Raw genomic sequence first — 25081 nt, forward strand, 5'->3', positions numbered from 1 at the left:
ACCTCCCAGCTTTGCGCCCCTAACCCCTCTACCTCATCTGGGGCTGTCCGCTCCTCTCTGGAGGAGGGGTGTTGGGCTTCTTCATAAAGAAGGAGAGCAGGGGCAGGAACTGCTTTCAGTCACCAGCCTGCACTGGCATAATCATCTCCGGCCAGATGGCGATGAGGCGGAGAGATGCCAAGGTACCAGGTGCGGTGCAGAGCGCAAGCTGATCGGTGGGGTGCGGTGGGGGTGGGGGGGGGGGGAGAATGGGACTCCCAGGATGGGATGAGGGAGCGGTGACAGCCAGCCCCGCCCCCCACCCAGGTTACCTGGTCCGCCTGTGCCCGTCAGATGGCCACGCTGATACAACTTGCTTCACTCAGGCTGCAGACTCGGGCAGGGCAGGGACGGGGCTCGGTGCCCGCCTGCCCGCCGCCGCAACTTCACAGACAGTCGGCGGGAGACGAATGAGGGTCCCGGGGACCGGACACCGGCTGCGGAGAATCAGCGAGCGTCTTGGACACTGCCGCGGGTCTACCGGACGACGGTAGGAGACAGACTGAATACCAGCGGCAGACAGATGCAGCTCCCGGGGGCGGCGCATCAGGTGCGAATGCCCCGCCTGCACTGACCGGTGCCGGGGACGGGAGCATGACGGCGGCCACTCTGCTTCCAGTCTCCGTCGGCCGAGCTTCGGAGATGGTGGGCGGGGGACAAACTTTGGCCTGAGTCGCCGCTGCGGAAGGTGGGTCCCCGGCCGGAGGGGACCGAACGGCAGCGGGGCCCCAGGCAGCCGCCGCTGTGCAGATGCGCAACAGGTCAGCTGGAGCCGGGAGCGCCGCTGTCTGTCTGCGGGGCTGCGGCTACCGGCCACGGGGCAGCACGGTACCGGTACCAATAACCTGGTCTCCCTCATCGCCTCCCACCCCACTCCTTCCCTCATCGCCTCCCTCCCCACTCCTTCCCACATCTCCCCCCTCCCGTTCCCCTCTAATCTATCCGTTACATCTCAACCTTCTTCGTCTATACCCCCGCCACCTCTCTCCCCAGTTTATTATTTACAAACGCTTCCCAGCCTGACCCTTCTATCGCTTCCCATCCAGTTTCTTCTCCGTCCCTGCTCATTCTATTCATTTTCCCCTTCCATCTCACCCTGCAACAATGCCCGTCCCCGTACAGCAAATCCACTTCCCCGTGGATCTCTTTCCACCCTATGTCTCCCTGTCCTATTCCTTATCCAAACCCTCCATCCCACTCTACATTGCACTATTGCAGCCCTACCCAATATTTCTCCATCCCTTCTCTTCCCATCCACTTATCCACTCTCTTTTTCCTGCACTGCTTCTCGTTCTCATCATTTTGCCTTCTACACCCCCTCCCCCCCGTCACTTAATCCCACATTTTCTCAATTCCTTCCCTTCTTTGCCCCATACCTCCTTCAATCACTGCTCACCCTGCCCTTGGCCATCTCGGTCCTCTCCACTCTGTCCATCCTTACTCATCCCCCCATTTACCATCTTGTCCATGTAGAATTTCCCCATCCAGTTCCATCCTCCCCCACTGCATCCATCCCATCCCTCCCCTCTCCTCTACATCCATATCCATTGTTTCATCTCGTATCCATTGTCTTCCTCTGTCATATATCCCCCTTCTCCCCCTGATCCACTCCACCTCATCACTGTTCAGACCCAGTAACCAGCTGTTTAACTCACTAGTAACCAAGTTTACTAGCTGTTTTAACCTTAACCCTGGGGGGGGGGTGAGTGCACCAGGTTTAATATCTGTGGGGATGACTGTCCTCAGCACGAGCGAGGTTCATGCCCTGCAGCACCACCCACCACCAGCGTGTGTATCTCTAATGACGTGGGGGCTGTTATAGGGGTGGGGAAGGGGCTGATGGTGGGACAAAGTACTCTGCAGCTGCAAGGGTGAAGGGAAGCAGAGTTGGAGGTTTTGTGTTCAACAACTGGCAGAGTTCACCCTACACTCTCCCCCCCCCCACAGATGCCGCCTGCCCCTCCGAGTGTTGTGTTACTCTTGCAGAGTTCCAGCATCAGCAGGTGGATCTCCCTTGCCTTTCTCATGCTAATTATGATGTTTTTACTTCCGGCAGATTTAACTCTGACGAGGCTACAGCCCTGTGACAATGATCAACAATCACTATAACAGCTCCCTGGGCATCAGCACAGGGGGCACCGTGCACACCTACCCACTGACGCTGGAGCAGAAAACCGCCTTCGCTTTCGTGGGCATCTTATTCATTTTCCTGGGCCTCCTCATTGTGCGGTGTTTCCGGATCCTTCTAGACCCTTACAGCAGCATGCCCTCCTCAACTTGGGCAGATGGGATGGACGGGCTAGAGAAGGGGACCTTTGAGTACGCCTTGGCTTGAAATGAAGAGAAGTGCCTTGTGAGTGCATAGACTGCTGTCCAGTCACGGTATCAGGGGATCCGTGGGATCACGGCGGCACTTCCAAAGGACCGAGGTGTCGTGGAGTGGTTCCTACTTTATCCATGAGACCTTAATGCAGGGCATCTTATTGGTGAAGTGTGTCATGGTGTTGAAATATCAGCATTACTTGCTTCTGGATTGGGCTGTTGGGGATGGTGCTGGAAGCAGATACGAGGGTGGTGTTTAAGAGGCTTTTAGAGGAACACGTCAACGTGCAGGGAATGGGAGGGATCTGGATCATGTGCAGGCAGAAGAGAGCTTAATTTGGTTTTGTGTTTGGGTCGTGCTATTCTATGTCATTGATTCACGCAATATGGAAACAGATCTTCCAGCCCCTGGAGTCCACACTGACCATCAACCAGCCACCTCCATTGACCTCATTTTATTGCGTGTGCCAACATCACTCTCCTGTTGGTTCGTGTAGACTGGTGTGGCGGCAGCTTGGATTTGGCAGAAACTTTAATCCTAAATTGTCGGAATTCATTAATGAACCAGCAGGTTTTATAAGTTAATACATTGTTATTATATTGTATTATCATACGAAAAAAGATCTGCCATTTAGAGCAGTTAGATCTAAGGTCTGAGTGATATTATCTGCAGTGAGTATTATTCATAGAGTTCCCAGTAAAGGTGGGTTAGAAACACTTTATTGTGATCCAGCATATTCTGTGTGAAGATAAATTGAAAGTTATCAGTCAAAAGTATATAGTCTGGTATTACAAATGTGGCTGTATGGTGTCCAATAAATTAATATTAGCATTCAATTTCTGATCTGCATAATCTGTCAAAAGACTGAACTAATTATATTGCCCGTCCATCTCTCTGCTTTATCTTTCCGCTTAAATCATTTTATGCAGAATTGTAAATTTAGGGTTAACAATTAAATAAAAAAAAACAATACTAAGGTGTCTGACCACTCAGAACTTGCTAATAGCAGAATGTGTTTTTCCATTTCTATACTTATTAGTGAGAGAATAATGTTGGCAATTAAAATCATAGCAAGCTCCAGCTAGATAAAACTGAATGCAAACCAAAGTCAAGGTGGTGAGCAGTGTGACGGTCTTTGCTTCAGATTTAAAGGAAATGGATTTTCTAAATGGCATTCAAATCTTGCTGTGCACAGGTTACAATTTTCTACTTGCCCCTGACGTGGTAAGATTTAGCAAAAGTTGGTCTTGTGTGCAGAGGTTTCAATGTGACCTTAGCAGCAGCAAACACAGGGCAGGAGCAACTAATCTATTTTATTGCTAAATCCGGGATCCTGCTGTGTGTAAATTGGCTGCCGCTCTGGCCTAGAAAACAACAGGGATACACTTCTAACCTATGAAATGCTGAGGCATTCTAACCGTGTGAAAGGCAAGTCTTCTCTACCTATTTTGGGGCTACATACGTTCTGAAATAAGGGATTTGTTATTTTTCAAACGGAGAAGTAAGAGTGAGCAGTAAATTATCAGAGTAAAAACCTGAAACAAGCATAATGGAATGAGAGACAAATCTGCTCATGTAAAACAACATTTTGAGGGTGGGGCTTGGGGGAGTGGGGGGACAAAGTAAGGCAGCTGAAATGGATTAATAAGGAACAGTTTGGGGGGTAATTGGCTTTCTTCTGTGTTGGCTTAGACATGAGATTCTGCAGATGCTGGAATCTAGAGCAACACAGACAAAATGCTGGAGGAACACAACAGGTCAGGCAGCATCTATGGAGGGGAATAAACAGTCAATGTGTCAGGTAGGTCTTCTGGTTTCCTGATAAAGGGTCTTGGCCTGAAACGCCAACTATCTGTAGATGCTTCCTGACCTGCTGAGTTCCTTCAGCATTTTCTTTTTGGCGTGCTTCTTTCTCTCCCCTTCCCAGCTGCCCCACTTTTCTCTGAAGATTATTTCATTGCTGACCCAATTCTCCCCACACAGATGCTGCCTGATCTCCCAATTATTCTCATATAACTCTGCTGCTGCACCATGAGCTTTCTGGGAGGGGTCTTCTGTTTCTAACTCTCCTGGTTACTGTGTTTTTCGTGCCTACACCCCCCCCATCTTTATTTCTCTCCACTTGTTCTTTAAATTATGCTGGGCATCTGGTAGCAGGGACTTTCCAACTCATAACTTAATTACTCTAGTTATGAGTAGTTAATGTGCATAAGTTTTAAAGTATAACAAAAGTAAAACTGGAAGTATTAATAATTGAAAGTAACCTAATTTAATTACTCTAGTTATGTTACTTTCAGACAATTATTAATATTTTAACTTTTATTTCAGTGTTATATTTAAAACTTGTACAAATTAATGATTGTTTAATGGCTTACATAATGCAAGAGAGAGAGGTTGCCAGAGTTTAGAGTAAGAGGTTTACTGTTTAAGTCCAACAGAATAACCCACTGTTGTGGGAAAACCTAGCACAGTCCTTATTTTCTATTAAAACAAGTGACATTGATGGATTTGTCTATTAGATAACAACTGTTGCAATGTTGAAATTTGCACTTGAACTATTACTTTGAAAACCTAATATTTAAATATGATCCATTTTACTTCAGCAAATGTCCTTGTGGTGAAGTGGTCAAATGGCCTGAGGTGTGTTGCAGGTGTGGAGTGGAGAGACGTTCCGTCCATTTTACCTTGTACATTCAGGGAATGCTGAAGTTCTGCTTCACAGCCTCTGGAGGTATCGTACATCACCCAGACAGCGTTCGCTTCTGAGGTGCAGGGACTCATGTAAGTCACTGAGCAGAGAGAATGAAAACTAAATAATTAAAATATCCTTCTGCAGTAAATGGATTCAAATGGAAACAAAATACTCTGTGTTGTCAACCGCAGCAAAACGGCAAATGATATTCTGTTGTCCAAATTCAGAAATCCCAGTGTTTCTATATTTGCGTCGACAGTAAGGTGATGATTCACACTTTCCCGTACTCACTTAGATTCCTGTTCCCATCCTTGCTTCCCACTCATTAGGGGTCCCCGTACCCATCTTCCCTCCCCACTCTCCAAGGTCCCCGTCCCAACTCTTCCTTCTCTCACCAGAATCCCCCATCTGACCGTCCCTTCCCTATCACCAGGAGTTCCTGTCCTAGCCCTCCCCCCTCACCAGGGTCTCCTGTCCCAACCCTCCCTCCCTCCTCAGCAGGGTCCCCCATCCTGACCCTCCCTTCCCCGCCCCCTCACCAGGGTCCCCCATCCTGACCCTCCCTCCCCCCCTCACCAGGGTCCCCCATCCTGACCCTCCCTCCCCCCCTCACCAGGGTCCCCCGTCCCGACCCTCCCTCCCTCCTCCCCCCTCACCAGGGTTCCCCTTCCCGACCCTCCCTCCCCCCCTCACCAGGGGTCCCCCGTGCCGACCCCCCTCCAACCTAGTCTGTGCAATTCAAAGGTGTCAGTGTGGCTTTGTCTGCACATTGATGAAACCAAGTACAGGCTAGGCAATCATTTTGCAGAGCATCTGTCTGCAATGGCCATTTCAAACTTCTGGCTGCGTATCATTCAAGCCCCCTTCCCATTCCCAGTCCCAGTCCCAGCCTGAGTTGCCTGTCCTTGGCTTTGTCCACTGCCACAGTGAGGCCAAAGGCAAACTAGCAGAGAAACACCCCGTCTGCTGCTCGGATAACCTACAGCCCTAAGGTATGAGCATTGATTTTTTTAAATTTAAGGTCAAGCACTCCTCCTGCATTCCCCCCCCCCCCCCATTACCCTCCCTCACCTAATTCTATCTGCCTCTCACCTATCTGGGCTTATCTTCCCCTGGTTCACTTTCCCTATTCCTCCCCCACCAGCTTTCAGCTGCCCATCATCTGTTGCTTATCTGGATCCATCTATCCCCTTCCAGCTCCTGTCTCGCCCCTCCTTCTCACCTCCATACTCTTGTTATTTTCCCCCTACACACTCAGCCCTGATGTAGGGTTTTGACCTGAAACATTGAGCATGCTTTGGCTCCACAATGTTGCCCGATCTATTTGAGTTTCTCCAGCAATTTGCTTTTGGTTGCAGACCTTGTCTCCCTTTGAACTTACTTGCTTCACTAGAAATTTTACAATACTATTTTGTAACATCTAAAATTAACATCCAATAGTCCGACACCACCAACAACCCACGTGTGCTGTGTTAACAAAAGTTTACTGCATTATTCCCTTCCCATTATTGGGTATTAGGCAATGGTGTAAACACAAGAAAATAGGAACATGAGTGTGCCGTTCAGCCCCTCGTGTGTGTTCTATCACGCTAAATAATCATTGTTGCTTTGGCCCAGGCCTCTCCTCCTGTGCCATTTCACTACACCCTCATTCTCTTTCATAAAAACCTGACTAACCCTTTTAAACCAACCAAGCAGAGTTCACTGCCAAGAAGGCCCACCAGCGCCTTTACTTCCTGAGAAAACTAAAGAAATTTGGCCTGTCCCCTAAATCCCTCACTAATTTTTTATAGATGCACCGTAGAAAGCATTCTTCTCGGGTGCATCACAACCTGGTATGGAAGTTGTCCTGTCCAAGACCGGAAGAAGCTGCAGAAGATCGTGAACACAGCGCAGCACATCACACAAACCAATCTTCTGTCCTTGGACTCACTTTACACCGCACGCTGTCGGAGCAGTGCTGCCAGGATAATCAAGGACACGACCCACCCAGCCAACACACTTTTCGTCCCTCTTCCCTCCGGGAGAAGGCTCAGGAGCTTGAAGACTCATACGGCCAGATTTGGGAACAGCTTCTTTCCAACTGTGATAAGATTGCTGAACGGATTCTAACCCGGATCTGGGCCGTACCCTCCAAATATCCGGACCTGCCTCTCGGTTTTTTTGCACTACCTTACCTTCCCTTTCTATTTTCTATTTATGATTTATAATTAAAATTTTAAATATTTACTATCGATTTGTACTCCAGGGAGCGCAAAGCGCAGAATCAAATATCACTGTGATGATTGTATGCTCTAGTATCAATTGATTGGCGACAATAAAGTAAAGTATAAAATGCTCCCAATGGTCTGTCCTCCATGGTGTACAAAATTCTAAAGGTTCACCAACCACTGCAAGAAGTTTCTATGCAGCTCAGTTTTAATTGACTTACTCCCTAATCCAGTAGTTATTCCTTGCATTTGAGACTCTCCCAGTACTGGAAACATCTCATTATATGCACCATTGTAAAGGACTTAGTATTGGTTGTCTCACAGCTAGAGCTACCCAGATATTCTCTGGTTCTGTATGTGTAGAGTTTACACATTCTCCCTGTGACCATCCAGAATTCCTTGGGGTCCTTTGGCCCAATGAATCTGCTCCACCATTTCATCATTGCTGATCCATTTCCCTCTCAGCCCCAATCTCCTGCCTTCTCCCTAAATGCCTTTGTGGCCTGACTAATCAAGAATCTATCAATCTCTGCCTTAAACATTCCCAAAAACTTGGCCTCCACAGCCACCTATGGCAACAAATTCCACAGATTCACCACTCTCTGCCTAAAGAAACTCTTCTCATCCTTTCCACATACACTCTATCGAGGCTTTTCAACATTTGGTGGGTTTCAATGAGATACCACCCCACCCCATTCTTCTGAATTCCAGGGAATACAGTCCCAGGCTCATCAAACACTTCTCATATGATAAATCCTTCAATCCAAGAATCATTTCATGAAGTTCCTTTGAACCATCTCCAATGTCATCACATCCTTTCTTAGATAAGGGGGACAAAACTGATCATAATACTCCAAGTGAGGCCTAACCAGCGCCTTATAAAGCCTTGACATTACATCCTCACTTTTATATTCTAGTCCTCTCGAAATAAATGTTAACATTGCACTTGTCTTCCTCACCACTGACTCAACCTACAAATTAACCTTTAGGGAATCCAGCACGAGGTCTCCCAAGTCCCATTGCACCTCAGAATACTGAATTTTCTTTCCATTTAGAAAATAATCTACACTTTTATTTCTTCTACAGAAGTGCATGACCGTACACTTCCCTCTACTGTGCTCCACCTGCCACTTCTTTGTCCATTCTCCTAATCTATCTAAATTCTTCTGTTGCCTCTCTGCTTCCTCAACACTACCTTCCCCTCCACCTATCTTCGAATCTTCTGCAAACTTGGCCACAAAGCCACCAATTCTGTTATCCAAACCATTGAGGTGTAATGTAAAAAGGAGTGATCCCAACACAGACCTCTGTGGAATATCAGTAGTCACCAGCAGTCAACTAGGAAATGCTCTTTTTATTCCTACTCTTCGACTCCTGCCAATCAGCCAATGCTCTATCCATGCTAGTATCTTTCCTATAATATCACGGGCTCTTAATTTGCTAAGCAGCTTCATATATGGCATCTTGTCAAAGGCTTTCTGAAAATCCAAGTACACATCCACCAATTCTCCTTTGTCTATCCTGCTTGTTATTTCTTCAAAGAATTTCAACATATTTTTCAGGCAATATTTTTCCTTAAGGAAAACACGCTGACCGGCCCATTTTGTCATGTCCCTCCAAGTACCCCAAAACCACATCCTTAAAGATCAACTCCAACATCTACAAAATGGATCTCATATTCTGATGTGAACAACACACACAAAATGCTGGAGGAACTCAGCAGGCCAGGCAGCATCTACGAAAAAGAGTAAACAGTCGAGGTTTCAGGCTGAGACCCTTCTTGAAGAGTGGGGTGACTTTTGCAATTTTCCAGTCCTCCGGAACCATGCCAAAATCTATAGATTCCTGAGAGTTCATTACTAACACCAACACGATCTCTTCAGCCACCTCTTCCAGAACCCTTGACCATCTGGTCAAGATGATGTATCTACCTTCAATTTCCCAAGCACCTTCTCCCTAGCAATTGCAACTTTACTCCTGCCCCTGATACTCTCGAACTTCCAGCATACTGCAAGTGTTTTCCACAGTGAAGACTGATGCAAAATACTTATTCAGTTCATCTGCCAACTCCTTGTCCCCTATTACAACCTCTCCAGCACCATTTTCCAGCAGTTTGATATCTACTCTTGCCTCTCTTTTACACTTTATATATCTGAAGAGACTTTTGATATCCTCTTTAATATTATTGGAAAGCTTACCTTTGTAATCCATCTTTTCCTCCTTTATGGCTTTTTTAGTTGCCTTCTGTTGATTTTTTAAAAGCTCTTCTAATCCTCTAACTTCTCTTTAATTTTTGTTCTATTATAGGCCCTCTCTTTGGTTTGAATGCTGGCTTTGACTTCTCTTGTCAGCCACTGTTGTATCATCTTGCCTTTAGAATTCTACTTCTTTGGGATGAATCTATCCTGTGCCTTCCAAATTGCTCCCAAAAACTCCAGCCATTGCTGCTCTGCCATCATCCCTGCTAGTGTCCCCTTGCAATCAAATTTCCCTCCACAATCTCTCTGTGACCAGCCATGTTTCCCCAGGGTGCTCTGGTTTTCTCTCATATCCACATGTAACCATTCGTATTTCCCCAGGGCGATCTGGTTTCTTCCCAGATCCCAAAGGTATACTACAGGTTAACTTTCAAACACGAGGAAATCTGCAGATGCTGGAATTTCAAGCAACACACACAAAAGTTGCTGGTGTACGCAGCAGGCCAGGCAGTATCTCTAGGAAGAGGTACAGTTGACGTTTTGGGCCGAGACCCTTCGTCAGGACTAACTGAAAGAAGAACTAGTAAGAGATTTGAAAGTGGGAGGGGGAGGGGGAGATCCGAAATGATAGGAGAAGACAGGAGGGGGAGGGATGGAGCCAAGAGCTGGAAAGTTGATTGGCAAAAGGGATATGAGAGGATCATGGGACAGGAGGCCTAGGGAGAAAGAAAAGGGGGAGGGGGGAAAAAAGCCCAGAGGATGGGCAAGGGGTATAGTGAGAGGGACAGTGGGAGAAAAAGGAGAGAGAGAAAAAGAATGTGTGTATATAAATAAATAACAGATGGGGTACGATGGGGAGGTGGGGCATTAGCAGAAGTTTGAGAAGTCAATGTTCATGCCATCAGGTTGGAGGTAACGAGAGTGGTATACCTCATCTTCTTCTACCTTTGGCCATGAACTTATCAATCGCCCCTGCTATGGACCACCTGGAGGTCCAAGAGGCTCTCATTACATGCACATGCAGTTCAACTCTTTGAGTGATAATGCAGAAAGTTTGAAGTTAATAACTCGTCTCCTTCTACCTTAGGCCACAAACTTATCAATCAGCCCTGCTGTGGACCACGTCTGCAAAGAAGGGATCCGTATGCTCCACGACCGCTGGACTAAGTGTGTACGTGTAGGAGGGGACTATGTTGAAAAATAAATGTGCTAGGTTTTCTAAAATTAACTCCTTCTATCTTAGGCCACGAGCTTATCAATCACCCCTCATAGTGTAGAGCCAATGGACGGATTGGCCTCCAGATTGGTTGTTATCAAATTAGTTAAGAACAAAGTGCTGAAAGCAAATTCAAGATTAGGTTTACTTGATAGTAAGACATGCTGAACTGTATTCATTAAATTAAATGATTTGGTTAATGATTTTTTTTACTGTTTGTAAATTTCAGGATTAAACTTTATTCATAATATATGCACGGTAAATAAATTGATACAGTCCTTTCTTTCACCAAGTTGATCTTCTGGTGGCACAGGTGTCCCTGATGCTCTAAACAACTTTTACACACACTTCGAGGCAAGCAACATAACCAGGGCCACGAAAGCTGCTCTCTTCCCAGGTGAGCAGCCACTGTCTGTTAACAGCAGCAGACGTGGGAAGGACTCCACAGAGTATCAACCCCCCGTAAGGTGGACAGGCCAGACAACATCCCGGGCTGAGTATTCAGTGGGAGTGTGCACACCCCTGAGGTCTTTGCAGGCTTCTTCAACACATCACTCATCCAGGCTGCCGTCCCCCTATGCTGCAAATCAGCCACCATTATCCCTGTATCAAAGAACTCTACACCTTCAGAACTAACCAACTGCCACCTGGTGGCACTGATGCCAATCATCAGGAAATGTTTTGAACGGCTGGTAATGACACATGTCAAAAATTCCATTCCTGCCGCAGTGGACACTCACCAATATGCTTCCCAACAGAAGCACTCTGTAATGGATACTGTAGGTGTTGGACTTCCTAACAAATAGACAGGACACACAATAGCTCCTCCATCCCCATCATCCTCAACATGAGTGCTCCCACCCCACCAGGGCTGTGTGCTGAGCCCATTACTGTATACTCTGCTCACACATGTCTGCATGTCTAGACACCCGAGCAATCTTATCATCAAGTTCCCGGATGACACGACAACGGTGAGGCTCACCCCCGACAATCGTCAGACAGCTTACAGAGAGGAGGTGGAAGAGTTCAAGCAAATAACCTCTTCCTCAATGTTAGTAAGACCAAGGGCATAATTATCAGGTTCAAGAGAACCCCCACCACTCACGACGGTCTTCACATCAGTGGCACAGCAGTGAAAACGGCAAGCAGTTTCAAACTCCGGGCGTGCACGCCATACACAACCTCTCCTGGTCCCAGAACACATCCCACACAGTCAAGAAAGCTCATTAATACCTCTACTTTCTGAGGAGCCTGAATAGAGCTGTACTTTGCACGTTCATACTCACATCATTCCACAGACATGCAGTAGAGAGCATCCTGATGAGCTTCATTACTGCTTGGTGTGGAAACTGCACCGACAGGAAGGGTAGCTAGTCAAAACTGTGCAACACGGCACCAGCACCAACCTACCAACCATCAAGAATATATATTATATATAGAGAGAGAGATACATATAATATATATATATCGGAAAGATTGACCAATCTTGTTACCTGTAATATCATGAAGGATACCACGCACCCTACTTTTGGACTCTTTGTCTAACTCCCATCAGGGAAGAGGCTGTGTAATGTCCAATCCAAGACCACTAGACTCAAAAACCGTTACTTTCCCCAAGTAGAAAGCCTGATCAAAACCTCCACCCACTAACTCTGCCACTGCTTTATCATTTCCTGTCAGTCACCAGAGGTCTTTCTCCTTTCAGATTTCTGTGATTTCTTTTTTTTTGCTGCTAGCTGGTGGGTTGGGGCTCCAGGAGTGCGATGTGTTGGTTTCTGTGCAAGAGGGGATTTGGTATCTGATGTTCTCGTTGTTTTTTCTGTGTGGGTGATCAGTTAGACTTTGTGTGTGAGAGAGGTGATTTGGGGCTTGATGCTATTGTTGTTGTTTTTTTTTACGCAGGGGGGTCGGGGTTTGATGTCACAGTTTTTGTTGTGAGGGAGGGGTTGGGGTTTGGGGGGTTTTCATGTTATAGCTGCCGTTTTTGGGCTGGGTGATCTTTTAGCTTTAGTGCAATGGAGGGGCTGGGATTAGAGTTTGATGTTCCATCTGCCGTTTATAGTGTGGGCGATCTGTTAGTTCTTTTGTGCGAGGGAGGAGGTGGGGATTTTGTTTCTTTTTCCTCTTTGTGTCAGGGAAGGAGTTGATGTCTTTTTTTCAATGACTCCCGTGGTTTTTCTGTTTTTACCTGGAGAAGATGAATATCAGAGTTGTATTGTAATGCATACTTTGACAGTGAAAAAATGAACCTTTATGTACAGACTAGCATTATACAATCAATCTATGTAGATAAACTCTCCTATGTATTTATAATTATTGTGTCCTTTATCTTTTGTGTTGCATCAGGTCGGCGTAACAATTATTTCATTCTCCTTTACATTTGTGTCCAGGAAATGACATTAAACTGTATTGAATTTCTGTCTCAGTGTGTGTCCCAGGCAACAGCCTATATATCAGAGAGTGCAGCTAGTTAGGATGAGCCTCAGCAACGACCTTTGCCCCCTTCCCTGACCCTCTCTCAGTAAACTCATCTCACTGAGACGGGAGGACCCATCTCACTGGCGGTAAGACAGATCCCAGTATTCGTTTGTAAGTTCTGGCAGTGAGGCTTTCTGCTAAATGACCTCGACAGTTTGCTCAGGGAGCTGTCCCACAGGGTCCATGTGTCATTCTCCCACAAGGCCTTTTGAATGTAATGTGTTGACCCTCACCCGAGGATTTGTCAAAGGTGCTTCTGTGCAGAAATATTTCTCTAAAGAGTCTAAAGAATAAGTAATGTGACAAGGTCCAACTGGATAGAATATTGATCGGCAATGAGGTCAGGTCCCACTTTCGCACAACCTGGAACAGCTGGTTCTACACTTCTTTCAATATACAGCTGGATGTAGCTACACACAAAGGTGGCTCTCATCATGAGAGCTACAAAGTCATCATGAGAGCATTGGCACAGGTCCCTCAGCCCACTATCTACACTGACCATCAATCAATGTTAATCCCATTTTTCCTATTCTTTCTGGATTCTCATCCACTCCTTCACCTTCCCCGAAATTCTGCCACTCACCTACACTCAGCGGCCGGTTAACCAACCAACCTGCACGGATGTGAAAGGAAACTGGAGGACCAAGACAAAACCTATGTGGTTACGGGGAAAACAAAATGCACCGGACGTCAGGATTAAACATAGAAAACATAGAAAATAGATGCAGGAGTAGGCCATTCGGCCCTTCGAGCCTGCACCGCCATTCAGTATGATCATGGCTGATCATTCAACTCAGAACCCTGTACCTGCCTTCCCCCCATACCCCCTGATCCCTTTAGCCACAAGGGCCATATCTAACTCCCTCTTAAATAGAGCCAATGAACTGGCCTCAACTGTTTCCTGTGGCAGAGAATTCCACAGATTCACCACTCTCTGTGTGAAGAAGTTTTTCCTCATCTTGGTCCTAAAAGGCTTCCCCTTTATCCTCAAACTGTGACCCCTCGTTCTGGACTTCCCCAACATCGGGAACAATCTTCCTGCATCTAGCCTGTCCAATCCCTTTAGGATTTTATATGTTTCAATAAGATCCCCCCTCAATCTTCTAAATTCCAATGAGTATAAGCCTAGTCGATCCAGTCTTTCATCATATGAAAGTCCTGCCATCCCAGGAATCAATCTGGTGAACCTTCTTTGTACTCCCTCTATGGCAAGGATGTCTTTCCTCAGATTAGGGGACCAAAACTGCACACAATACTCCAGGTGTGGTCTCACCAAGGCCTTGTACAACTGCAGTAGTACCTCCCTGCTCCTGTACTCGAATCCCTTTGCTATGAATGCCAGCATACCATTCACCTTTTTCACCGCCTGCTGTACCTGCATGCCCACTTTCAATGACTGGTGTATAATGACACCCAGGTCTCGTTGCACCTCCCCTTTTCCTAATTGGCCACCATTCAGATAATAATCTGTTTTCCTGTTCTTGCCACCAAAGTGGATAACCTCACATTTATCCACATTAAATTGCATCTGCCATGAATTTACCCACTCACCTAACCTATCCAAGTCACCCTGCATCCTCTTAGCATCCTCCTCACAGCTAACACTGCCGCCCAGCTTCGTGTCATCCGCAAACTTGGAGATGCTGCATTTAATTCCCTCATCCAAGTCATTAATATATATTGTAAACAACTGGGGTCCCAGCACTGAGCCTTGCGGTACCCCATTTGTCACTGCCTGCCATTCTGAAAAGGTCTCGTTTATACCCACTCTTTGCTTCCTGTCTGCCAACCAATTCTCTATCCACATCAATACCTTACCCCCAATACCGTGTGCTTTAAATTTGCACACTAATATCCTGTATGGGACCTTGTCAAAAGCCTTTTGAAAATCCAAATACACCACATCCACTGGTTCTCCCCTATCCACTCTACTAGTTACATCCTCAAAAAATTCTATGAGATTCATCAGACATGATTTTCCTTTCACAAATCCATGCTGACTTTGTCCAATGATTTCACCGCTTTCCAAATGTGCTGTTATCACATCTTTGATAACTGACTCTAGCATTTTCCCCACCACCGATGTCAGGCTAACCGGTCTATAATTCCCCGGTTTCTCTCTCCCAACTTTTTTAAAAAGTGGGGTTACATTAGCCACCCTCCAATCCTCAGGAACTAATCCAGAATCTAAAGAGTTTTGAAAAATTATCACTAATGCATCCACTATTTCTTGGGCTACTTCCTTAAGCACTCTGGGATGTAGACCATCTGGCCCTGGGGATTTATCTGTCTTTAATCCCTTCAATTTACCTAACACCACTTCCCTATTAACATGTATTTCCCTCAGTTCCTCCATCTCACTGGACCCTCAGTCCCCTACTTGATTCTGGCATTCTGGGGCCGCGAGGCTGTGGCCCTTGCCGTTGCAATACATCGGGCACCTTTTCTCCTCTTTTCTCCGGAGAGCAATCCATCGTGAACCAAAAGATGTAATTGTATTCTAGATCTCCAGATTAGATTAGATTATTAGATTATGAGGACACTCAGTCCTCATTTATTGTCATTTAGAAATGCATGCATGCATTAAGAAATGATACAATGTTCCTCCAGAGTGTTATCACACAAAACATATAAAACATAGAAACATAGGACAAACATAGAAACATAGGAAATACGTGCAGGAGTAGGCCATTCAGCCCTTCAAGCCTGAACCGCCATTCAGTATGATCATGGCTGATCATCCAACTCAGAACCCTGTACCTGCCTTCTCTCCATACCCCCTGATCCCTTTAACCACAAGGGCCATATCTAACTCCCTCTTAAATATAGTCAATGAACTGGCCTCAACTGTTTCCTGTGGCAGAGAATTCCACAGATTCACCACTCTCTGTGTGAAGAAGTTTTTCCTCATCTTTGTCCTAAAAGGCTTCCCCTTTATCCTTAAACTGTGACCCCCTCGTTCAGGACTTCGCCAACATCGGGAACAATCTTCCTGCATCTAGCCTGTCCAATCCCTTTAGAATTTTATACATTTCAATAAGATCCCCCCTCAATCTTCTAAATTCCAACGAGTATAAGTTTAGTCGATCCAGTCTTTCATCATACGAAAGTCCTGCCATCCCAGGAATCAATCTAGTGAACACAAGGAATTCTGCAGATGCTGGAAATTCAAGCAACACACAACAAAGTTGCTGGTGAACACAGCAGGCCAGGCAGCATCTCTAGGAAGAGGTACAGTCGACGTTTTGGGCCGAGACCCTTCATCAGGATTAATTTGGTGAACATTCTTTGTCCTCCCTCTATGGCAAGAATGTCTTTCCTCAGATTAGGGGACCAAAACTGCACACAATACTCCAGGTGTGGTCTCACCAAGGCCTTGTACAACTGCAGTAGAACCTCCCTGCTCCTATACTCGAGTTCTCTTGCTATAAATGCCAGCATACCATTCACCTTTTTCACCATCTGCTGTACCTGCATGCCCACTTTCAATGACTGGTGTACAATGACACCCAGGTCTCGTTGCTCCTCCCCTTTTCCTAATCGGCCACCATTCAGATAATAATCTGTTTTCCTGTTCTTGCCACCAAAGTGGATAACCTCACATTTATCCACATTAAATTGCATCTGCCATGAATTTTCCCACTCACCTAACCTACCCAAGTCACCCTGCATCCTCTTAGCATCCTCCTCACAGCTAACACTGCCGCTCAGCTTCGTGTCATCCGCAAACTTGGAGATGCTGCACTTAATTCCCTCGTCTAAGTCATTGATATATGTTGTAAACAACTGGGGTCCCAGCACTGAGCCTTGCGGTAACCCACTCATCACTGCCTGCCATTCTGAAAAGGTCCCATTTATTCCCACTCTTTGCTTCCTGTCTGCCAACCAATTCTCTATCCACATCAATACCTTACCCCCAATACTGTGTGCTTTAAGTTTGCACACTAATCTCCTGTGTGGGACCTTGTCAAAAGCCTTTTGAAAATCCAAATATACCACATCCACTGGTTCTCCCCTATCCACTCTACTAGTTACATCCTCAAAAAATTCTATGAGATTCGTCAGACATGATTTTCCTTTCACAAATCCATGCTGACTTTGTCCAATGATTTCACCGCTTTCCAAACGTGCTGTTATCACATCTTTGATAACTGACTCTAGCATTTTCCCCACCACCAATGTTAGGCTAACCGGTCTATAATTCCCCGGTTTCTCTCTCCCAACTTTTTTGAAAAGTGGGGTTACATTAGCCACCCTCCAATCCTCAGGAACTAATCCAGAATCTAAAGAGTTTTGAAAAATCATCACTAATGCATCCACTATTTCTTGGGCTGGTTCCTTAAGCACTCTGGGATGCAGACCATCTGGCCCTGGGGATTTATCTGCCTTTAATCCCTTCAATTTACCCAACACCACTTCCCTACTAACATGTATACCCTCAGTTCCTCCATCTCACTAGAGCCTCGGTCCCCTACTATTTCCGGAAGATTATTTATGTCCTCCTTAGTGAAGACAGAACCAAAGTGGTTATTCAATTGGTCTGCCATATCCTTGTTCCCCATGATCAATTCATCTGTTTCTGACTGTAAGGGACCTACATTTGTCTTAACCAATCTTTTTCTTTTCATATATCTATAAAAGATTTTACAGTCAGTTTTTATGTTCCCTGCCAGCTTTCTTTCATAATCTTTTTTCCCTTTCCTAATTAAGCCCTTTGTCCTCCTCTGCTGGACTCTGAATTTCTCCCAGTCCTCAGGTGAGCCGCTTTTTCTGGCTAACTTGTATGTTTCTTCTTAGAAATTGATACCATCCCTAATTTCCCTTGTCAGCCACGGGTGCACTACCTTCCCTGGTTTATTCTTTTGCCAAACTGGGATGAACAATTGTTGTAGTTCATCCATGCAATCTTTAAATGCATATCCACCGTCAACCCTTTAAGTATCATTTGCCAGTCTATCTTAGCTAATTCACATCCCATACCTTCAAAGTTACCCTTCTTTAAGTTCAGAACCTTTGTTTCTGAATTAACTATGTCACTCTCCATCTTAATGAAGAATTCCACCATATTATGGTCACTCTTACCCAAGGGGCCTTGCACAAGATTGCTAACTAACCCTTCCTCATTGCTCAAAACCCAGTCTAGAATGACCTGCTCTCTAGTTGGTTCCTCGACATGTTGGTCCAGAAAACCATCCCGCATACATTCCAAGAAATCCTCTTCCTCAGCACCCTTACCAATATATAGAGGGACCAACTAGAGGGGATGCAATATTGGATCTCCTGTTAGGAAACGAGTTAAGACAAGTGACAGAAGTCTGTGTAGGGGAGCACTTTGGTTCCAGTGATCATAACACCATTAGTTTCAACTTGATCATGGACAAGGATAGATCTGGTCCTAGGGTTGAGGTTCTTAACTGGAAGAAGGCCAAATTTGAAGAAATGAGAAAGGGTCTAAAAAGCATGGATTAGGACAGGTTGTTCTCTGGCAAGGATGTGATCGGTAGGTGGGAAGCCTTCAAAGGAGAAATTTTGAGAGTGCAGAATTTGAATGTTCCTGTCAGGATTTAAGGCAAAGTGAATAGGAATAAGGAACTTTGGTTCTCAAGGGATATTGCAACTCTGATAAAGAAGAAGAGGGAGTTGTATGACATGTATAGGAAGCAGGGAGTAAATAAGGTGCTTGAGGAGTATAAGAAGTGCAAGAAAATACTTAAGAAAGAAATCAGGAGGGCTAAAAGAAGACATGAGGTTGCCTTGGCAGTCAAAGTGAAGGATAATCCAAAGAGTTTTTATAGGTATATTAAGAGCAAAAGGATTGTAAAGGGTAAAATTGGTCCTCTTAAAGATCAGAGTGGTCGGCTATGTGCGGAACCAAAGGAAATGGGAGAGATCTTAAATAGGTTTTTTGCGTCTGTATTTACTAAGGAAACTGGCATGAAGTCTATGGAATTAAGGGAAACAAGTAGGAGATCATGGAAACTGTACAGATCGAAAAGGAGGAGGTCCTTGCTGTCTTGAAGAAAATTAAAGTGGATAAATCCCCGGGACCTGACAGGGTGTTCCCTCGGACCTTGAAGGAGACTAATGTTGAAATTGCAGGAGCCCTGGCAGAAATATTTAAAATGTCGCTATCTACAGGTGAGGTGCCGGAGGATTGGAGAGTGGCTCATGTTGTTCCGTTGTTTAAATAAGGATTGAAAAGTAATCCGGGAGATTATAGGCCAGTAAGTTTAACGTCGGTAGTAGGTAAGTTATTGGAGGGAGTACTAAGAGACAGAATCTACAAGCATTTGGATAGACAGGGACCTATTAGGGGGAGTCAACATGGCTTTGTGTGTGGTAGGTCATGTTTGACCAACCTATTGGAGTTTTTCGAGGAGATTACCAGGAAAGTGGATGAAGGGAAGGCAGTGGATATTGTCTACATGGACTTCAGTAAGGCCTTTGATAGGGTCCCGCATGGGAGGTTTGTTAGGAAAATTCAGTCGCTAGGTGGTAAATTGGATTAGACATTGGCTCAATGGAAGTAGCCAAAGAGTGGTAGTAGAGAATTGCTTCTCCGAGTGGAGGCCTGTGATTAGTGGTGTGCCACAGGGATCAGTGCTGGGTCCATTGTTATTTGTCATCTATATCAATGATCTGGATGATAATGTGGTAAATTGGATCAGCAAATTTGCTGATGATACAAAGATTGGAGGTGTAGTAGACAGCGAGGAAGGTTTTCAGAGCCTGCAGAGGGACTTGGACCAGCTGGAAAAATGGGCTGACAAATGGCAGATGGAGTTTAATACTGACAAGTGTGAGGTATTGCACGTTGGAAGGACAAACCAATGTAGAACATACAGGGTTAATGGTAAGGCACTGAGGAGTGCAGTGGAACAGAGGGATCTGGGAATACAGATACAAAATTCCCTAAAAGTGGCGTCACAGGTAGATAGGGTCGTAAAGAGAGCTTTTGGTACATTGGCCTTTATTAATCAAAGTATTGAGTATAAGAGCTGGAATGTTATGATGAGGTTGTATAAGGCATTGGTGAGGCCGAATCTGGAGTATTGTGTTCAGTTTTGGTCACCAAATTACAGGAAGGATATAAATAAGGTTGAAAGAGTGCAGAAATGGTTTACAAGGATGTTGCCGGGACTTGAGAAACTCAGTTACAGAGAAGGGACTTTATTCCCTGGAGCGTAGAAGAATGAGGGGAAATTTGATAGAGGTATATAAAATTATGATGGGTATTGACAGAGTGAATGCAAGCAGGCTTTTTCCACTGAGGCAAGAGGAGAAAAAAACCAGAGGACATGGGTTAAGGGTGGGGGGGAAAAGTTTAAAGGGAACATTGGGGGGGCTTCTTCACACGGAGAGTGGTGGGAGTATGGAATGAGCTGCCAGACGAGGTGGTAAATGCGGGTTCTTTTTTAACATTTAAGAATAAATTGGACAGATACATGAATGGGAGGTGTATGGAGGGATATGGTCAGTGTGCAGGTCGGTGGGACTAGGCAGAAAATGGTTCGGCACTGCCAAGAAGGGCCAAAAGGCCTGTTTCTGTGCTGTAGTTTCTATGGTTTCTATGGTTCACCCAATCTATATGTAGATTGAAGTCACCCATTATAACTGCTGTTCCTTTATTGCACGCATTTCTAATTTCCTGTTTAATGCCATCCCCAACCTCACTACTACTGTTAGGTGGCCTGTACACAACTCCCACCAGCGTTTTCTGCCCCTTATTGTTATGCAGCTCTACCCATATCGATTCCACATCCTCCCGGCTAATGTCCTTCCTTTCTATTGCGTTAATCTCCTCTCTAACCAGCAATGCTACCCCACCTCCTTTTCTTTCATGTCTATCCCTCCTGAATATTGAATATCCCTGAATGTTGAGCTCCCATCCTTGATCACCCTGGAGCAATGTCTCTGTGACCCCAACTATATCAGACCAAAGACTAACACTGACAAAACCACGTAATTATAACATATAGTTACAGTAGTGCAAAACAATGCCATAATTTGATAAAGAACAGACCATGGGCACGGTAAAAAAACATCTCAAGTCTGGATCGACTCTTATAGTCGCCAATAGCAGGCAGCAAAAAGGGAGAAACTCTCCTGCCATAAACCTCCAGGCACCGACAACCGACAACTGCCGATGCATTGGAAGCACCCGACCACAGCCGACTGAGTCCATCTGAAAACTTTAAGCATCCGACCAGTCTGTCCAATATAGCCTCCCGAGTGCCATCCTCTGCCGAGCGCCTTCAACCTCATCCCAGCCGCTAAAACAAGCAAAGCCGAGGATTCGGGGCCGTCTCCTTCGGAGATTCCGGACCACACAGTAGCAGCGGCTGCGAAGCGGGCATTTCAGAAGTTTCTCCAGATGTTCCTCCGTGCTCTCACGTCTGTCTCCATCAAATCAGGATTGTGCACGGTCCCCTACTTAACAAATACAGGTATCATTCTGGAGTGGACACACGTGCTACGTCACGCCGTAATCTTCTCCTCCTCCTCCTCACAGATCCTGCATCACAGATGAAGCAGATGATGGGTGAATAGGGTATCGACTGCACCAGTGTAAAATGCAGCAACAATGGGAGCAGCCCACACCTGATGACCAAGTTCTTGTTCACCATCCCACATTCCTGATTTCTATTCCACTTTGGCTATCTGCTCCACTGCTCTTGCAAAGAGATGGATAGGAAATGTCTCGAGGGATATGGGGCAAACATGGGCAAATGGCTAGTGTAGGTGGTTATTTTGGTCTGAAAGGACTGGTTCCATGCCGGATGGCTCTATGACTCTAATCCTTGGTCTGATGGCCATTTGCAGTTTTTACAGATATTGTCTGGCACTAGCTGCCACGTGTACTCCAAGTTTATTATAGTTCTGAATCCATTGTATAACCATGCTTTCCTCCCGAATGCAAAAGCAGAGGATAAGGGGGACAATGGTTCCCTTCCTCTCGACCTTCAGTGTGACTTTGAACCATTGCTCGACCATCCCCATCCCAAAATGTTTATTAACATTGGTGCAGTTTCCTGCTACTTCAATGCTTTTGGACAGGAGCATTTAACATGCAAAAGGGGATGAAGATGAATAGTCATCAATATGATTTAAGATTAGATTCCACGAAAGGCTATCTCAGGAAAACAAAGCAATATGTTTTTGCATTTATATTGTGTCTTCCACAAGTTACAAGTAAAACATAAAAAATTACACTCAAATAAGTATTTGACAGTGTACATGCATACGGAAATATACTGTAGCTCCAACAGAAATGTAGGAAGATGATTGAGTTTAGCCAAGTTTTTTAATGAGTATTGTGGTATGTACATACCAGACTACTGTGTTCAATTCTCATAACTTATTATAGGAAGGATGTGAAGGCATTACAGAATATTTACAAGGATTGTTCCTGGGATTAGGGAATAGAGTTAAAAAGGATAAATTGGAAAGACTGTACAAAGCTGAAAGGAGAATAATTAGCAGTGGTCACTTTATTAGGTACACCTGTACACGTGCTTGTTAATATTTCTTAATGTAATGCATAAAAGCATGCAGACATGGTCAAGAGATTCAGTTGTTATTCAAACAAAACATCAGAATGGGGAAGAAATGTGATTTAAGTGACTTTGACCGTGAAATGATTGCTGATGCCCGAGCACCTCAGAAACTGCTGATCTCCTGGGATTTTCACATACAAACAGCCTCTAGCATCTAGATTTAACAGAGAATGGTGCAAAAACAAACAAAAAAATCCAGTTCTGTGGGCAAAAATGCCTTGTTAACGAGAAAGTTTGGATGGGAATGGCCAGATTGGTTCAAGCTGACAGGAAGGCAACAGTATTTCAAATGACCACGCGTTATAACAATGGTGTAGCATTTTCGAATGCACAGCATGTTGAGTGTTGAAGTGGAAGGGCTACAGCAGGTGAAGACCACAAACAGACACTCAGTGGCCACTTTATTAGGTACAGGAGGTACCGGATAAGTTGGACACTAAGGACATATAAAATGGTTAGTGGACTAAAGTGGATGGTGGCAGGTTGTTCACTTCAGTAGGGACAAATTCCTCTGTTGGCTTCCAGGGGAATTGGATAAATATATGGGGATGGAATATTGTCAAAGGACGTGAAGGGGAGGGGAAGCATTGACGTCATAGTTTTCAGGGCTATGATGTCAACCCATTGTTTTCAGGGCTATGATGTCAATGCTTCCCCTCCCCCACCCCTTTGTCTTTCAATTTACTGATCTTTCAACTGAAGCTACAAGCATTCTTCAAATCCTTCCCCATCTTTCATTCTCCAGTCCTAACGAAGGGTTCCGGCCTGAAACGTCGACTCATCATTTCTAACTGATGCTGCCCAACCTGCTGAGTTCATCTAGCGTCCTGAAAGTGTTGCACTGAAGTTAGGGTAACTGGCCTATGATTTCCTGTCTTTTGTCTTCCCCCCTTCTTAAAAAGAGGAGTGACATTTGCATTTTTCCAGACCTTTGGAACCATTCCAGAATCTAGCTATTCTTGAAAGATCACTACCAATTCCTCCACGGTTCCTTCAGTTTCAGAACCCTGTGGCGTAGTCCATCTGATCCAGTGAGTTATCTACCCAGTTCCCAAGCACCATTTCCTTAGTAATAGCAATTACATTCACTTCTGCTCCCTGACTCTCCTGAATTTCCAGCATGCAGCCAAGAATTCCCTCTGTCTCAGACAACATTGCGAGATATACACATTGAGAGTGCAGAGCCCCAACTTATCATTCTGACTGTTTTCTCTCTCCACAGATGCAGACTGACCTGATGAGTCTTCCAAGCAGTTTTTGTTGTTATTTCAGGCAGTTTCTTTGATTTTCAGTTTAATATCTCATTGGAAAGATACTCTTGGACACACAGACACCAGGTGATCTCTCCAGAAAAGATGGGTGAGGTATAAGAGGGGAAAGCTTAAGCAGCAGAGGGGTCAGTGTGGGGAAGTATTCCATAGACTTCCCTTGGTATCAGACAATGGGCTTCAACTGGTGAGCGAAGTGCCTCTGAAACCTCTTTTGACCGAGTTGTTATTGTAGATGGGGCGATTGTACAGCGAAGCGGAAGATGAACTAAGGACCAACTTTGAAACACTCAGCAGATTGACAATAAAGCTGGCAGGAGAAAAACTGGATATTGTTTCAGTTTTCATATCCCTGTGTGCACCTCCTGAATCATTCCCTCAGATAGAGGATGAGTTGTTATCTGTCTCGTTTTGCAAGTTTGGAGGCCGCTGATGAGGCCGGAGGTGCATGGCAGGGTGGGTCGCGGCAGCTATTGAAATGGTCCTCTGTGTGGTCCTGGTGCCTGGACTCAAAGTCTCAGTATCCGTCCCCAGTGTTCTTCCTCCACTGACGGGCCACAGCCAGAGGTTCTCAGGAGTCAGTGAAGACATTATAGTTCTTCAAGGTGAGATGGAAGACCCGATACAATAAAAATGAGGAGAGTGAGGTGGTGTGGCATGGCAACTACACCACCATCATTATTGAGTCCAGAAAGCAGTAATGTGCCCAGGAAGAAGATGAGGTGCTGTTCCTCAGGCCTGTATTAGCACTCATTGTAATAGTGCAGGAAGAGCAGAGCGAATAGGGAGAGAATTAAAGTGACAGGTCAGTGTTACTCCTGCAGACTGAATAGAGATGATCTGTGAAATGGTCACCCAAACTGCACCCGGTTCCTCAGGTGGCGAGGAGACCGGATTGCAGTAACCTCACTGTTGAAGAAGTGCAAGTGGATCACAGCTTCACCCGGCAGACTCCTTGGGTCCAGGATGGGGGGGGGGGTAGGAGAGGTGGAGGCTCAGGTGTTGCCTTTCCTGCGGATGCCTGGGAAAGTGCCAACAGAGCCTTTGGAATGCTGACAGGTGGGAAAGGTGACTCCAGCAGTGGATTTTTCCCGAAGGTG

The 25081-nt window shown here is 45.5% G+C and overlaps 1 protein-coding gene across 3 annotated transcripts; it reads left to right on the forward strand.

The window, feature by feature from the left end:
• Positions 1 to 213: 213 nt before the first annotated feature.
• On the forward strand, positions 214 to 3898 carry ctxn2 (cortexin 2). Of its 3 annotated transcripts, none has more exons than XM_063070243.1 (2): positions 214 to 529; positions 2096 to 3897. In XM_063070243.1, exon 2 carries the CDS (start codon positions 2129 to 2131, stop codon positions 2372 to 2374), a length of 246 nt encoding a protein of 81 aa, XP_062926313.1. In that variant the 5' UTR covers positions 214 to 529; positions 2096 to 2128; the 3' UTR covers positions 2375 to 3897. The 3 variants fall into 3 exon arrangements, with proteins under 3 accessions (XP_062926313.1, XP_062926312.1, XP_062926314.1); XM_063070242.1 differs by having other exon boundaries at positions 221 to 589; positions 2096 to 3896; XM_063070244.1 differs by lacking the exon at positions 214 to 529 and adding an exon at positions 638 to 800 and having other exon boundaries at positions 2096 to 3898.
• The last annotated feature ends 21183 nt before the right edge of the window (positions 3899 to 25081 follow it).

Source organism: Mobula hypostoma, chromosome 18 (assembly GCF_963921235.1).
Source record: "Mobula hypostoma chromosome 18, sMobHyp1.1, whole genome shotgun sequence".
NCBI lineage: Eukaryota > Metazoa > Chordata > Chondrichthyes > Myliobatiformes > Myliobatidae > Mobula > Mobula hypostoma.